Raw genomic sequence first — 17,848 nt, 5'->3', positions numbered from 1 at the left:
TAGTTCAAAGTCAACTCTGACCGATTCGTCTTCCTCCTTGATGTCTGAAAGCAGGAATCCAGGGTCTCGTCCTGGGAAAAGTCTTGGTTCTAGTCCAGCTGGAACAAAGAAGGAGGTCTTGTGGAGGCATGACTCTACTCCAGGTAGACATTTTGGTTTAATCAGAGACAATAATGTTAGATTTCTGAGATCAGCTCATTCTCAGCTAGTACTGCACCCACTAACAATTATTTCCAGATTACAGGCAACCTGTGTTGAAAGAAAAAAACCATCAGAAATTAAACTCAAACTTAACTCAAAAGTAAGCAGGAGCCCGACCCCTCAGACCAAAGTCTTTTAATTTCCAGGACTAGTGTCACTTTCTTCCCACAGCTACAGCCCACACTACCAGAAATGTCTCAACTGAGAAAGGACATGTGGAAAGTCTTAGAGGATTGAAGACATGTTTCATCTGATACTGCTAAGAAGACTTATTCTTTCTAGTTAAGTTAAAGTTATATAATAATATATAATAGCAGCATAGTGTAAAGCTTCATTATCCTGAGACTTCACATCCTCATATGGGGTCATTAAGTTTTAGACCCACTGTCCTCATTCACGGACGCTTTAAAACTTATTTATTTATTCTTACGTTTGTAGTTTGATACGATGCACAAATTTAACATATTTTATCAATAGCAACGAGCTATAACATCGCTAATCAGCAAGTACTCGTTTGGGGACGTTGGGACTTCATTGTTCTGTCTTTGCCATGTTCGGGTATTAAAGTTAACTGTTTTGTATTTGGTTACACATTGGATGACTTTATTATAATATAAATAATATAATAATCCCAATGTCCACATACGAAGACATCTTTTTTTTTTTTTTTTTGAAAACTACTACTTCCTGTTCAAAGATGATACTTAGTTTTTATACATAAATTAATGAGGTTCATTATGTCTTATTTTGGATATATATTACGGTTTTCTTACTACTGTAATATATATCCTCTTCAGACATAATTATGAGCAGATGTTGGTGTTACCTGCTTCACAGTTTCGACTGTGACTCCAGTCTTTCTCAGAAGTGTCATCTGACGTATTGCTGATGAGTCATTTAACATTTATACATGTTCAGTCCTACTGATCCCAAATAAAGTGGAGAAATTAAAATGCATAGCAAATAAAAACTATAGTAGAAAGTTATAGTAGTTATGCAGTGTACAAGTAATAAGTTTAACATAATGGGACGTGTAGGCCTCAATGAGGTCAATAGGTTGGCACAACCTATCGAAATTGGTGGTCCAAACCAAAGCGACAAGTATAAGTTTAGCTTTACCATTTCATTTATACCAACCAGCTCAGCTTATCATTTGTTTTCTTGCTTCTAGGCAGTCCCATGATCTTAGGCCCCTTGTCCAACTCCAGCCCCAAAACCAGAGCCGCTGTTGAACTGAAGACGAGGGGAGCAGAAACAAACACCAACAGTGCACCACCTGGTGGCGATCTGACTCGGGGCCTCACCTTTGACTCTATTGTCAAGGCAACAGGGAAAACGGAGAGCAAAGTGGTAGATGGAGGAGAAGAAGGAGGAGAAGGAGGAGGAGGAGGAGGAGGAGGAGGAGGAGGACCGGCGGCTTCCAGGGGAGCCGTGACTGACAATACAGGGTGGTCGCCGGGAGATGCCAGGAGGGTACCGGGCATGCCACTGAGCGAACCGAGTCACCGGGGAGGAGATGCAAATACCATCACCGCTGGTAGCTATGTACCGTTGTCAAGGGCAACCAGTGTGGAGGGTAAGAAAGAGGAGGAGGAGAGGGGGAAGCAGAGACATGGTTTGGGGAGCTCATGGTCACCCTTAAGCCCTCCTTGTGATCCGGCCAACGTTAAGGAGGTCAGGGAGATGGCGACTATGACTGAGCCAAGTGGGCAGGTCCAAATCCGGCCAGGGGAGCGGAGAGAAGTGGCCATCCAGGTGGAGGCCTCTACCTCTACCAGCCCGAGCCTCCACCAGGTCGGGGTTGATTCGGTCAGGAGTCGGTCAGGAAGCCGGACCTCACCGCTGTGCTGCACTCCCACCACCGGCACCACTGCCACCACTACCCCGCCACCCTTCCAGCACATCTGCACCATCGACATTGAGCTGTGCAGCCAGTCGTGTGCGCCTCTGTACGATGTGACAGATGAGGCTAGCTCCCTCCCCACCTCGCTACGTCTGTACAGCTTCCAGCAGAGCCCTGGCCTCATGTTGCGACAAAACCAAAATGTTAGCGCTGAGAGCATCTGGGAAGAAGAGGAGGAGGAGGAGGAGGAGGAGGATGAAGAGACGGCAAAACCACAGGAGGTGGCTTGGGACGAGCAGGGGATGACGTGGGAGGTTTACGGCGCCTCCGTGGACCTGGAATCCCTGGGCACGGCGATCCAGTCCCACCTGGAGTCAAAGATTCGGGAGCAGGAGAAACACATCAGGACCCTGAGGAAGTCCATCTGCTCCGACGGAGGCTACGACGTGAAGAAGATGAGGAAGAGGAGGAGCGGGGGAATTCTGGGATGCTGTGGGAAGACGCCAGCCGTGGCAGACTGATCGGATCAGAGTTCAAATCCCTCCAATGCACAAAGTCTAAACATAACATCTTTACTGGACTTACCTCCATATGCAACCAGGAAATTATTTCCTTTCCTTTCCTTTCCTTTCCTTTCCTTTCCTTTCCTTTCCTTTCCTTTCCTTTCCTTTCCTTTCGCTTCTTTTCCTCTCCTATTCTTCCTTCCTTCCTTTGTTCTTTTTTTCTCCTCATTTATCAGTAACTTACAGGGAGGTGGTTGGGGTTGATGGTGGGTCATGTGGATGGAGGCTTGTTTAACAAGGTCATGTTGTTAAAAATTTAACCTTAAACTCTCAGTGAAATTGAAGTTTATGTTTCGTCCTGTTCTGTGTTTCCAAGTGACAAAGGATTTGTTGAAGTATTTTTAATATGTGATTGATTTACTCAGCAAGAGGATTTCTGTGCATCAAGCAGTTTTCATTCTCTGGTCTCAAGCTCTGTGCTGCTAAACTTCCTCAACGGCACGATGATCTACATCATAGGTCTTAAACAACTCCAGAATCGTTGGTTGATTATACATTTATATATATATATATATATATTTTTTTTTTTTTCATTTTCACCCACAAATTTAAATTTAGACCTGTCAATATAAGTCTCATGTACACTGTAGGCCCCACCCCTATTGCTGCTGAGCCAATCACAAGACTGCATATTACACGCTCACTCTGTCAGGTTCCCTGCAATTGGTCGAGAGTCAATTCAATCCCCAGGGGAAATCCAGAAGCACACAACGATATTAGCAGAACAGAAGCTAAGCTAGCTCGCTCCCATCAGACAACTACTAAGGCGAAAATGGATCATTTTGTTATATGTTTATGGCAGTGCATGGCCACCCTACTGTTGGACATTTAAAAAAAAAAAAAAAAAAAAAAATTGAATATTTGAACCTGTGCATTATTTGAAAGGCTTACTACTGAAGTCAAAATGATGATAATTATATATATTTATAAATAACACTAGGATGAGTTCAATATAGAACACATATAGTAGGTAGGTTACAGATGTCCCTAGCCAGCTAATAGTAGCTCTTCCAAGCTTCCTAGCTACCCAGCTAATAGTCACACGTTCTAGCTTCCTAGCCTTCTGGCTAATAGTAGCTCTTCCTAGCTTCCTAGTCTCACAGCTAGTAGCATCTCTTCCCAACTTCCTAGCCTCTCAGCTGTAGCTAATAGCAAGTTACAGCTAGCTGGTGTCAGGAAGAATGAGATTGGGGCCACCCACATAAATACTATTTCTCAGGGTGAGGATTTGAACTGGATTGATGTGTATACGTTGTGTTTTTGTCTCCTTGTGTCTCAGTATCTTTGTGATACCGTTGCTGGTTTTAAGCTGTTCGTTATCAAACACCCTCCAGGGTCTGAGTTATAACCAGCGCTGGTTGTTGACGTGTATCAGAGAGGACAGAAGCTTCACTGCTGCTAAATATTTCATCCACTTTCTTTTTCAACAAATGGTGCACAAAGCACTCAAGCTGCACAAGAGAAAGACAGAAAACTATTTTTATTTTTTTTTATTTTGGATTTCTTAGATGAAAACATGTTTACTTCCCATGTCTACTTCCTTTACTTTCATTTCCTTTATTTCCTTTCCTATTTCCTTTCCTTTTCCTATGTGATACATAGCCATGGAAATATTGCTCTTACCTCTTGCAAAAAAGGAATAAATTAAATATATAAATATATAATATAAATATGTTTATTTGTTTCTTTTTACAGTATATGTCCAAGTGTATTTTCGGATTCTTTCATTGGTTTTATTTTTTTTTTTTTATTTCTCCCACAGACACAGAAACGACAGGGAAGTAGAGACGACTACAAGGAAATATATCTGTACTTCCTTTTCTTTCTTTCTTGGTCACCAGTTTAAGCTGTTGTTATTAGATGATGCAGTTGCAGGCTTCTTCGGACAGGGGGCAGCACACAATTTATTTATTTATTTATTCTAGGGCTTTACAAATGTTCCTCCTTTCTGTCATGCTCCGCCTTCCGTAATAACTTCCTCTTCTCCTCCTGTGGTGGGGTTGGTGTTTCCGATGAATTATTCAGAAACATTAAAGTCACGTTCATGTTAACAACAGAGTCTCTTGTCCATGTTTTATTCAGTCCGGACTCAGGAAACATAGAGTTTTGTAGGAGTTGAGTGGTTTTAGATCCCGAAACGCTAAATTATTCACTCTTTCCTTAAAGTTTAATAACAATGTAAGATTAAGGTAACTATAGGAATATAAACTGAGACAATCCAGGTCACAGTTTAGCACAAATGTAACTAACAATGTTAATATATTGTTATCCCACTAACAAGCTGATTTAAATGCAAAATAGTTATTATTAGATCATATTGAGACTTATATCATTTAGTTTGAAATTAAGTACGAAAAATGAAGTTACAAAAAACTATGATGCTTTTGACTATCTTAAATATTCAAACTGTTGTCAAATAGCCTTTGGTGTTATTTGATTATTACTGTTATTATTTTAATGTATTATTTCCTTGTTATTTTACAGATTTGCTTTCGTTTTATTGTGGAACTCCTGGGACTCCACACTAAAAGGCCACAGACAGACAGAGAACAAGGGGCTTAAAACACGGAAATTTAAAATTATTTATTTTACTTTCATTTAGTTTGCTTTATATTTGCACATTTATTTTGTTATTCTTTTACAGATTCTTTTTACTTCGATTTTTGTGGCACTCCTGTGACTCCATACTAATACTTTCCACTAGTCAAAAGCATACAGAAAATATAAAATTCTCAAAAATATAAACGTGATGATCACATGACTTCATAGCACACAATTAAAATAACTATGATGTTTATATATACTTATATATACTGTGATGTGTCAAATTTACTCAAATGTCTTAAGATCTTGTTCATGATAACAACCAGTGTAAACCGAGCTACTTGCTTCCTTTTTCACATTTCTTTATAAAAACGTCAGTCAGTCAGTAGAGGGAGCTGTAGGATCACAGGGAACATTACTGTGCAGCCAAAGCTTTAACAAGTTCAGCTGGATAATTAATTTTAGTAAATAAGGATGAAAATCATTAGTTGTAAACATTGCACATATTCCTTTTAAATGTATAAAGGAATCATTTCCTGTGTCATCCTTCTGTTGTAGTGTATTCTGTTTGGTGATTTGTGTGTTTCCATCGTTTCAGACACACTCAAACCAAACACTCAATATATTAGCAATAACATTTAAAATGTGGTGAGACGGACGATTATTAAGTAAACCGGACTTAGTTTATATAATTTTAAGTAGTAAACTACCAGTATCATTGGGTCGGCTCAATGAAAACACAAACTTATCTCACTGATTCATTTCATCCGATCCTAAAAGGTTTTTTTTGTTTGTTTGTTTTTTTAGATTCATCATTAGTTAATTTTTGACTTAGACTTCAATATGCACAAGGGGAACAGCTTGGTCATAGTAGCTTAGTAGCTTAGTTTCACATAACACTTTCCTGTGTTTGACTTAAACTGAACAGAAAATTTAAATAAAGTTTGACAGACTTCAGTATTTTTTAACAAACCTGTTAAGAGAGAAAGAGAAGAAGAGCTGGTTTGGCGCCAAAAAAGAAGCGGAGGAAAGAAAAGCCAGAGGTCACAGTCACACCCACCTCCTGACGTCAGAGCCGTAGGCCTGGCTCTGACGTCAGGGCCAAGCCTCTTGCTCTGATTGGACGGCTGCGTTTCCGTTTAAAGCCTCCTCCATCCGCGCCCACGCCCCTCAAGCGCCACAGCGCAAGGGCGACTGACGGCTCGAGGCAGCTGCTGGAACTCTGGAAACCGGTTGCCACGGAAACGAAAAAAAAAAAGAAAAAAAAATCCCCAATAAAAGGCAACAGACAAGTGAGTTTTTTCGCGGCCGCCATCTTGATTTTGTTTGTTATGTTTGTTGTGTTTTAACAGCTTTAAATGAATATATAGGCTTTTATTGTAGTTAAACTTTTTCTGTACAATCATATTTGTTATGTTGGCCACGAGTTCCTGCTCTAAAATTTGTGGTATTTTACTAAGCAAATGTTTATGTTTAGTTTTTTTGATCTTATTCCAGCGATATATATACATATATTTATACATATATTTTTTTTTGGGATAAATCACTGCAAATCAAATCAGTTTAATATCAGCACTAATAGAATAGTGCTCCTGTTTTGCTAACAGAGGAATTGTTTGAGGTATATAGAAGGTATGTTGGGAAGAGCATTGGAAAAATATTTTTAAAATCTGTAGTATTTCATAGGTTTTTGACATTTAAATTGAGAAAAAATGAAATAACAAGCAGGTAATAATCAGTAATGATTATTGTTTAACTGAACTTGCTTACCTGCATTACGCAGCTTAAACCAGAGGTCGCATGTGTTGTGTTGTGTTGTGTTGTGTTGTGTTGTGTACACACCGTAAAGGTCAAGTTAAACGTAGCTGGCAAGGCTACAAGCCAAGTTTTACTCCAAACATATCAGTGGCATGGGTTTAATATTGATCTCAAACTGTTTTATTTACACGGTGCCAAATATGCCACAAGGAAATAGGGTAAAGGTGACAGGGTTACTAGTCATGCAGCATTTTTGTGTTTTAAATAAAGCACATATTGTTACTGGCTGTGCTTCAGAATAAAAGCTCTGGAATCTAAAAGCAGAGTTGTATTTTAAGCCCGGTGGGATCCGTTGGTAATGGATAGGAGATAAGGTTCTATTTCTGGAACACACACATATATGAAAGCAGTGGTGACGGGAACGTGGAGAGAGAATGACAAACATGATCCTTATCAATGTTATTAAACCTCAAGGACTAAACAACAGTGGACAGCTGACCACGTCCCTCCTCTTCCATGTCCAATCTCATGCTGCCTCTTCAAATGGAACTCGTAAGGTCGTGGTTATGACATGGGAAGTAATGAATGCACAATGTTATGAGAACCCACCACCCCACCCCTACCGCTGCTAACGGCAACCTGTCGGTGTCTAATAGTCACAGAGGCTAACAGCTAGCAAGAGAAGGACCAGGTAACTTTTTGTGGGAATTGTAAAACCAATGAAAGGATGAGGCTGTTGATAATATAAACACTTTCTTCTTAAAATTAATGAATCATTATGATATATCTACTTACTACCCACTGTGACCACTGGTGAATATGTCATGTACACTGTAAATGCGACACTATAAAACTTTTTAATAGGTTTGTTGCCTTTATTAAACATACAACAAAGATAATGGCGTTAGTTAATTTGTGGTTAGCTTCGGGACATTACTTACTATGTATAGTCTGAGTACAAGTCCTCAAACAGAACTTTGAAGTATGTGTACTTGATTTAAATTATTAGTACTTTTGATACTTTAGGTACATTTTACTTAAGACATGCCCCAAACAGCCGGAACTAGGGCAACTGGACTTGTAGTTTCTTGAATGTTTCATCCAGGTTTTCAGTTCTAAAAGACTGGTGGGCTTTAAAACAGGAACATCTGTAGGTGTTGTCATCAGAAAATCACATGACCAGGGTGCGTTGACAACCAGATACACAAGCTTTTAAAAACTGAAGAAGGTACTTTGATGAAAGGTCTTCCAGAAACTCCACGAGTCCAGTTGTCCTCGTCTCAGATTCAAACATAATTTTTGGATATACCCTGACCTGGGTGACAAGAACCTCCACAGATATTTTGCTTATGACAGTATGTTTATATAATTCCTGCTTAGTATAGTTGGCTCTCCTTACTCCTGGAGTTTTGCCTAAACAATTTACAAAGATGTTGATAGTCAATCCATGAAGACTTAGGAGTTTTACTTTGTTCGCCCAGAAAACTTAACATCTATTTTGTTCTGTCTCATTTTTTACAGATCTTTTTTTTTTTTACACATCTCCACAGCTGTTAAAGACGGTCAGTCATGTCGTCCCCAGTGCTGCTGAGTCTTGTGCGTTGTGCTCGCTCGGCCGTCTCCAGGCAAACCTTCCTCGCTGTACGATCCTCCCCGGAAACCTGCACAGCGTCGGGGCAGGTGTGGATGATAACAGACTTTCATAACAAGTCTCAGAAACAGACCCTGCTGTAGATTAATGACACTGTGATTACTGTTTTGGAAAGTTGTTTAAGAAACTGACCTTCGCCAAACTCTTTATGGTTTTTATGGTCGCCCTGAAGGTGGGTGGAATGTCGCTTGGGGTGGTGGGCGTACGTAAGGCCAGCGGGTCAGCCCGCTTCGACAGTGATGGCAGCGGCCAGCCGGTAACCTGGGACTCATTCGGTATTTGGGACAACCGGATAGAAGAACCGATCCTTCTGCCCTCCAGTATCCGATATGGAAAACCTATTCCACAGGTTGGATGGATAAATGTCTATTTGAGATTTTACCCTTATATCTTTTTTGTTTTAGATGTATTATTATGTAATTGTTTTGCATTTTGTCACCTTAATTTGAAAGATGCTATATAATTAAATAATTTTTACATTGTTTATGGAGCCCTGGAAGGGACTTGGGAATTTTACATTTTAAATTTTTTTATGTGTATTTTAACTAAGTCTTGAGAACATTTTACATTCTTATTTTGTAATTGTTTCATTTTCTCACCTTAGTTTGAAAAAACAAAACAAAAAACTATATAATTAAATAATTTAATATTGTTTATGGAGCCCTGGAAGAGACTTGCAAAAAAAAAAAAAAAATAAAATGTTTACTTAAGCTGACAAAATTTTACATTTCCTACATCTGGCTGTTGCGCGTCGATGTAACTCATCGGAGAAATCAGGGATGCTATATTTTTGCAAATCTAACTTTCAGTCCAAGATGACTATATTGTTGTTTTTTATCTGTAGTACCATTATTAGCCCACTAGATGGAGACATGTATGAAAGTGAGGCATGTGGCTCAGATTCAGTCAGGCACGTCGCCACGTGGTGCATAGTTGATGGAGATAGGCTCAAAAGGACCAAAAAGGGGTAATAAAAAATTCAGCTGCATTTAATCTCAACTTTTTTTAGATTTGATAAAATATTCAGTCATGAGAAGAAATTTTCACAAGTTCATTGTGAAATTCTACTTGTTTTTTTTTTTATACACTTTGTGAATAAAGCACATACGGACAGTGGTTTTTTATAGGTTTGACCTACTAGAGACTTTGACAAAAACACACTGTTGGATTGAAATTAAAATATATGATAAGTGGTGGATGAACAGCTCAGTGAAGTAACAGTCTACCCTTTGTTAGGTCAGTCTGTCTCGGGTTGGCAGTGCATCGGTTTTGGGTCTCAGGAAGCAGAACGAGGACCGTCTCCGATTCGCCCGTATCCAAGACAACCTGCTGTACTTTGCGGTGTTCGATGGCCACGGTGGTCCGCACGCGGCTGACTACTGCTACACCTTCATGGAGAAGTTCATCAGGTCAGTGCACCTCTAAATTTAATGGTGATATTAATTTAACTGAATGAAGTTGTTAAACTGCTGCACTTTTGCTGCAGAGACGCTTTGGAAGAGGACGATGATCTGGAGAAGGTTTTAAAGAAAGCCTTTCTGGATGCTGACAAGGCTTTGCACACACATCTAAGATACTTCAACAATGGTGAGACACGCACAAAAACTACATTTTGTATGCTGCATTATCTGCAGTTATAAACATCGGTCAATGTTATATTTTTATAAATATATGGTAAATAATTCTAAGAAGACAAAAAAACTCAATTAAAGCAGTTTAACAAAATTATAGGACACAAGTCTTGAAAAGCATTGAGTTTAGTTGAAGAAATACATTTAAATGTCAATGTACTTCAAACAATTGCAATTAAAACATTTATTTATAAAAACAAAAAACAAAGTTGTGCTAACTCCCTAGCCTACTCAGTTCTCTGTTCTACAACCAATCACAGCAATGAAGCAGTAGGCAATTGACATTTGATGGACAAAGTGTCATGGCGTCTCAGTGATTCTATTTGGACCGAGTTATCCTCCAGATTGAGGCAAAACAGGTTTGCCGTATGCAGGGATATAGTATTGAGGGATATATATTCAAAATATTAAAATATGCAACAAAGGGGAAAATACGATTATCGATGCAAAAGCATACTGGTCAAAATCTGAGAAACCCTACGACTTCTACCTCAAATACAATGAGCACAGCCTCAGAAGTAGACTCTCCATTCACAAAATGCTACATGAATGATGAAAACAAAATAAGTTTAAATTGCCTGTTGGGACGCCATGTTCAACTTTGATGTAAACTGACGAAACATAACGTTAGAGAGAGCTCCCAGCATTGAGACCCAACGCAACAGCTAAAGTTAGCTCGCTAACAGCACTAACATTACTAATATTCGCCAATAGTAACCATAAAATTGATAAACAACTTTGTATATATGAGCATCTTGTTAGCTCGACATTAGCTAGCTAGCTGTCACTATGGCTTTAACCCATTCAAGCCTTACATTAGAGCAGACATACATATGTTTGTTTATTTTCTTGAGGTTTAGCTGAAGTGGGGCCTGATCCACTTAAAGCACCGCTCCTGTGGTGCAGCACACGACCCCCACAGCCAATCTCTTAGGGTACCTAGTGTCCACCTTACATATGCCATATTGTTTTCATTGTAACGGATTGTAATGGGGCAGGGTTCTGCGAAAGGTCAATTGAAGCATTCTCCGCAGATGCCTTAAAATGATGGCAGCCATTGGATTGTAAACAAATTCAACTATACGACGCTCAGATGCCTTGTATGACCACTGTCACTCTTCAGTCCATGACCACACAAAGCCCCGCCCAAACAATTTAATTGCCAAGCTGGGAAGATCTTTGCTGGAGTATAATCAGTTCCCAATGAAGATGCTCCACACAAACAACAAAAAATGTGCACCACTAACTTCAACTGTGGGATAATTGGTTGAAATAATGACTAACTGTTTAATGTGTCAAAAAAAGTGGAGTACTAAATACATCTACCAATGTTTCATTCCTGTCTTCTACCCTAGCTTCATTCCTGACAGCTGGCACCACAGCGACGGTTGCTATGCTGCGTGACGGTGTGGAGCTGGTGGTTGGTAGCGTTGGTGATAGTCGGGCGTTACTGTGCAGGAAAGGACAAGCCCACAAGCTCACCAAAGACCACACACCTGACCGCGAGGACGAGAAACACCGGTATACGACCTCTATCACTACTACTCCCACCGTGACTAATATTAGATTTACACAACTGTTTTATTTTAATCTTTTAATTACGATACTAAGTTTTGCTCAAAAATCATCAAATGGAGGTCCGGAGTTAAGTTCAACAGCAGGGTTCATGTTTGGTAACAGAAGTCGGTTGGGTTGCTTGGTATAAATAGACTGTACAGTATGTTGGACTGGGGAACAGCCTTCATTTGGCAGCCACTCAGTTCGGTTCATCCAGCAGCTCAAATGAGAGGAGAGCTGCAGGAGGACAGGTCTGGGATTCTCTTCAGCTCAAATCTGGTGTTATGTAACTGCAGGAATCGCGAGGCTATGCTTCTTTATTTGTGTGATAGGCACATATAAAGTCTAAGGCTAAATGACTATCATTTGAAGCTAGTTGCAGCAGTTTGGTTAATTAAAGGAGTCACACATTTTACCAGCTGCAAGAAGAAAATGGAAACATATGAGAGGATCAAAAAGTCAGAAAGTTGGAATGACTTCACGTGGATACCTCAGCCTTAATCTTGTTACTTACTCAAGGAGAGGCTAGGGCTAGGGCTGCGAGAACAAGAAAATAAGAAACTCAAATGCCGAACTCCAGGAAGTCCTTATAGGCTCCTCCCACTGCCGCATACGTCACACGACAATAGGCACTTACTATTTTAGGATGTCAACCAGTTGTTGTGACGACGTGTCCATTAGATCACATCGTTCATTGAGCGTGCACTGACACACACTAATCCGGAGAGATTAGCGGTCATACTGAGAATATTAGCATCTGGGAGCTCATAGAGTGGCTGCTAGCATTTCTGCATTAACCACGCCCACTTCCAGTTTCTAACCTATCACGGAATAGTAACTGGACACCACGCGCAGAAAACGTTTTGCCTGGTTGATGTGTCGAGAACAAGCTGCCAGAACAAAATGACTTAGTTTCTCGTGTAGTACGTAACAGCCCTTTAGAAGCTGGTCTTCAGTAGAAGATATCTCGACATCTTGAAAAAAGTTGTTGAGATTTTTGTAGAAGTTTCTCGAAGTCTTGCAAAAGCTGGGGGAAACCAAGCAGCTGCCTCCCAGGAGCCTCAAAGGGAATACAAAAATACAGCTTCTCTTGTCCGACCAAAAGCTGGCTCCAACGGTGAGTCAATTCCAACAAAAATATCCAACTTTACAGCAGCAATAAAAAGCCTGGTACAACAAAAGTTGTATGTAGGTATGTAAGCAGACTCTCACCAGACAGTTTGTCATTCGGAAACGATGATGTCACAAATGTTTCTGGAGATGCTGTTAAAGTTCCTTGAGAGCAGACGGTGACTAAACCCCATGGGTCTTCTTTGTGTTCAGGATCCAGAGGTTCGGTGGTTTTGTGACGTGGAACAGCGTGGGTCAGGCTAACGTTAACGGGCGGCTAGCAATGACACGCAGCATCGGAGACTTCCACCTGAAAACCAGCGGCGTCATCGCAGAGCCGGATACACAGCGGCTTACCGTGAGTACCGCCACAACTGACTTCCGACCTCTGAACCAACACATCATTTTGAACGCAGGACTTCAGGTCAAACGCACTTTAGTTTGGGGGCCTTATTCAGGCCAATTTGAACTCAAGGGGGCTGGACCAGTAACACAACAGAATAGTAAATTATAAGTAATGACAGCGCCACACTTTTACCATTAGTTTTAGGACAAAGAAGAAGAACAAGTGCAGTCTTTAACCCCTTAACATTCCGCTGGGTTGCATATGAGACGGCAGTAGTTTTCTGAACCAATATGAGCTCTGTACATAAGTTGTGTTTCAACAAATGCTACATGCAATATGTCATTGGAAAGCTCATCCTCTAGTGATTTCATCGATGTAAGACATTATAGGATTCAATTGACACAGCCGACACAACCAACGCAATAAAAAGGAGAAACAAGCATAAACAATTCAGACGAACCCATCAACTATTTATTTTTAACTGTGTGTCAACTTTGATTACTCCAGATAAAAACCAGTTAGAGGGATTCAGACTTTTGTGATAGAAGCTCCAGAGTTGTAGCTTTCAAAAGAGACCAAGACCATGAATGAGCTCCAAACTGTTCATGAACAGCATTAATTTACTTTGGGTATGCCCTAAATAGGAGATTTTCTGAAAAAAACGGAGTAATTCTTTTCTGAGTACTTTGCACTTTGCAAATTCATTCTGTGGGCCAGAGTAGTGGCTGTATGTTTGACACTTGTGATCTAAGAGAACAAGCTAAAACACCGTCCACTGGAGCCCCCCCCAGTCTCTTATAACTGAAGACTTGGATGAAACCAGAACCAGAAACCCAACAAGTCTGGCTGACCTTGGTTCATCTTCTTGTTTTTTTTTAGATACTCCATGACCTGAATATCTGAGAAACTTCGCAGACATCGCTGTGATGGTGTGATTACTCTTTCTCTGCAGGTCCAGCACGCCAGCGACTCCTTCCTTGCGCTGACCACCGATGGCATCAACTTCCTGCTGAGTGACCAGGAGATTTGTGATGTCGTCAACCAGTGCCAGGACCCTACAGAGGCTGCTGATGTCATCGCTCAGCAGGTAGATGTAATGTATTCTTCATTTTGATTGAATAATTATAATTATTTTATTCTAATTGACAGAAATTGAATTGGCCAATAAACTGAAAGATGAAATTTGGTAAACTTGGTGAATGCCAAATCTGAGAATCAAAGGTTATGTTTAATTAAAACAAAGTTAGTGGATTTGCTTGAATTTCTCAAAGACATGTATTCAAAAGTCTACTTCAGGTTAGAGGGTCTCACAGGCTGTTTAAACTCTTGTAGGGTTATTGAGTTCGTTTACTATTCCTGACGACAGCAATAGGATCCTTAACCCCTGAGCTGATTTACGATGACCTAAATGACTTGGGGTCTCCACAGACAAAAACAAGCACTAGTTATTGTTATTGTTTAAAAGAAAATAAAAAAAATAAAGTATTTTCCATCATCTCCTAATTTTACTAAAAACTTCTTTTTAAATTACTTTTTAAATTAATACTGTGTATGAATGGAGCCCACAAACACATATCTTCTACTAAATCCTCCACACTTTAACAGTAGTAGTAGTGTCTCCTTGTGCTAAGTTTTCTCATTTCTTGGTTTCTCTCAAATCTGTGCCTGCATCCAAACACTTAATGTGGTCATTTTGTGTTTGACTCAAATCAAGAAATAAGACAACATATGAACTTCTACCATCTGACCAAGAAGTTACGGAGCCCCTGAAGGGACATGGGGAAATGTCCCGTATTTAATCCAGCTCCACACTTGAATGTTTTATTTAATGATTTCGTTCGTCTAAACGGGTTTGAGAAAGAAATAGTTATTTTTATTTATTTTCCCCATGTCACCATAGGGGCTCCGTAAAAAGTAAATTGACTGAGATGAAAATAAAAAATTATATAAAAATATTTTGGTGCCCTACAAAAAAAAAAAAAAAAGTCTTGACATATTGCAAAAGACTGATGGGATGCCAAGAAGTACGTTTAGTCCGTACATTTCATGGGATTTCTCAGGATGTTTGAAAAGTTTGTGGTTGTCTCAAAAAATTCTTGAAATCTTGCAAAAAGAGGAAAAAAAAAGTCAAAAATGTTTCTCGAGATCTTTCTCTGGACCAGTTACAGGTTAACTCTAGAGAAACCAAGTGTGCATTTGTGCTCTGAATCATATTCACTGAATTAAGTAATAAACCACTGAGTGAATTTTGGTCTTTCCTGACCTCCGTATGTACGCCCTTTATTTTAATGGAGATTAAAATAGACTAAGTCGTGTAAGCGAGTTACTAAATCAAGGGTTAAATATTAAGTAATGTGATACCAATGAACAGCTGCTGTTTGTTGTGATGTCCTTCTCAGGCGCTTCAGTACGGCTCGGAGGACAACAGCACCATCGTCATCATCCCGTTCGGAGCCTGGGGGAGGCATCAGAGCTCCACCGTTGTCTACAGCATGAGCAGGAACTTCACGTCGAGTGGGCGGTGGGCGTAGACGAAAGATGAAAAAAAAAGGAGATGAACTTGAAGGGCACAAAAATGTAGCCCACACGTGACAACACATATGTACATAGAGTGTATAAAAATATGTATTGTACATAGAGAGACGTTTTCTGCAGTGTTTCTATTAGTACAACTGTGCCTTAATGCACATCATGTATTTTTGTTTTCAAACCGATGGCAGAACTCCTCCAAAACAAACTCAGAGAAATTGCATCGACTCAAATTGTGTTTCACCCCATAAACTATCATTTGGAGGGAGAAGATCAACAAGAGTAGATGTTCTTTTTTCTTTTCTGTAAGTAAATAATTCAAACTTCAGACCTCTGACCTTTCACCTCTGGGTAGAATAAAGTTTGACATGTTAAACCGACACTTGTCTTTGTCGCTCTGTTCTTCTACAAACGTTCTAAGTCAAACATCCTTCAATAGTTTGTTTCGTTTTGATCCAAGTTTACAAAGATGCCCATAGGATTTGAAGATCAAGCGTGTTGACTTGGCAGTGTCTAAATTCATGCTAACGACGTTAATGTGCATCTTGCCATGACATCTGATGCACCTCTAATGATGGTGGGGGCATTTCCACGGGGACTTACAGTAAATAAACCAAAATGAAAAACTTTAAATCTCATTGTTTGAGATCTCGCTTGAGGTCATGAAACAGTTTCTTGGGATGGTGGAAATAGTTTTTGGAGATCTCATGAAAGTTTCTGAGGACCAGACTGTGCGTGGGTTTACATTGACCCGCTGGACTGAAATGCCAAAAAATTAGGAACATGTGTTGGTACAACAAAACACATTTTAATAGCACCACAATAGTAAGTGTGTTTTTTTAAGAGTGCATTCACCAGTGTACGTAATGAACTGACCAGTAAGTGTGGAAAGTTACAACTGGCTCTCCGACATCTGACTTCTTCCCTCTGAGACGTCCAACGGCGTTGCAGGAATCTCCCGCCCGTGGTGAGGTGCTCAAGCATCAACAGGCAAATATAGAAATCACAGGAATTCTCTGAATTCATTCAGGTACGCAGAAAAAAGAAGCGAAGTGTGTTATGTTTCAGCGACACTTAACACCCACTAGAACTTGACCCAGAAAACCTTGTGACGGACGGTGTGTGTGCTGACCTCTGGAAAATGTTGTCATGTCAGAGACTGTGTGTGTGTGTGTGTGTGTGTGTGTGTGTGTGTGTGTTTGAGCTGGTGTGTCTGTTGCTGTGAGGACCACACGTGGGAGGACAACTCGTCTGCAAGGACACAGCAGAAAATATTAGGAATTAAACCGACGTACAAGCCTTTTAAAGATGTTAAAGGAGTGTACACTACTGCTGACTCCTTTACGTCTTGGGGTATTGAAATAATTGGGTAGTTGAAAAATAAAAAGTAGAAAAAATAAAACTTTGTGAATTCTTTCACTAAACCTTTGTCGACATCTATTCAAAACGACTTTTTTCCCCAAATTATACCAATTATATTAACTCAAAATGAGTAAGGATTGTTTAGTATTTGTGATACAATATTCCACAGATTTGTAAGATTTTTCAAGACACACCACAGGATGTTCAGTGCTACTAAAGGACAGCACTTAGATTTAAGACAAAGATGTTGTTTTTCTTTTATTCAACTATTTTTGTCAAAAACTAGAGTTGTATTTCATTCAAGTGATGTCAACATAATGAAACTATTACTCTTTGTTAGTGTAAGTATTCGTGGTGTGAGACGAACAAACTAGTTGCCTTTTACTAAAATAAACACTTGTGAAATTGTACCACTGATATTTATCAAAGGTTTTAGATCAGGGATCTTCAGCGTCTTCAGGCCATGGGCCTCAAACATGTTGAAGAGTTTAAGCAGGGACCCCCTACGTACTATATGTGTTCTCTATTAATTTTAAACTACTTATAAATATACATTATACATAATTTTTGCGGGAGTCACGTTTTTGGCTTGAGGACAACTCACTCCGTGGTAAACGACAATGGAGGGAGGAGAGAGGTGAGCGTTTTACGACTGGAAATACAGCCACTATTTTGACTCTGTGTTAGCTTCAACAACACGACATCGAATTAGGAGTAACATTCGGAGTCACAGCACAAACGACACAAAAGTCG

The 17,848-nt window shown here is 39.8% G+C and overlaps 1 protein-coding gene across 2 annotated transcripts; it reads left to right on the top strand.

The window, feature by feature from the left end:
* Window positions 1-6,295: 6,295 nt before the first annotated feature.
* ppm1ka (protein phosphatase, Mg2+/Mn2+ dependent 1Ka) lies at window positions 6,296-16,113 on the top strand. 2 transcript variants are annotated; one of them, XM_047579776.1, is made up of 9 exons: window positions 6,296-6,443; window positions 8,431-8,589; window positions 8,733-8,909; window positions 9,797-9,969; window positions 10,047-10,147; window positions 11,547-11,712; window positions 13,072-13,216; window positions 14,157-14,291; window positions 15,604-16,113. In XM_047579776.1, the coding sequence occupies exons 2-9, from the start codon at window positions 8,479-8,481 to the stop codon at window positions 15,733-15,735; spliced, it is 1,140 nt and encodes a 379-aa protein (XP_047435732.1). In that variant the 5' UTR covers window positions 6,296-6,443; window positions 8,431-8,478; the 3' UTR covers window positions 15,736-16,113. The 2 variants fall into 2 exon arrangements, with proteins under 2 accessions (XP_047435732.1, XP_047436609.1); XM_047580653.1 differs by having other exon boundaries at window positions 6,313-6,443; window positions 8,460-8,589.
* Window positions 16,114-17,848: the final 1,735 nt, after the last annotated feature.

Source organism: Mugil cephalus, chromosome 1 (assembly GCF_022458985.1).
Source record: "Mugil cephalus isolate CIBA_MC_2020 chromosome 1, CIBA_Mcephalus_1.1, whole genome shotgun sequence".
Classification (NCBI taxonomy): Eukaryota; Metazoa; Chordata; class Actinopteri; order Mugiliformes; family Mugilidae; genus Mugil; species Mugil cephalus.
This window is presented reverse-complemented; position numbering and strand designations above follow the sequence as displayed.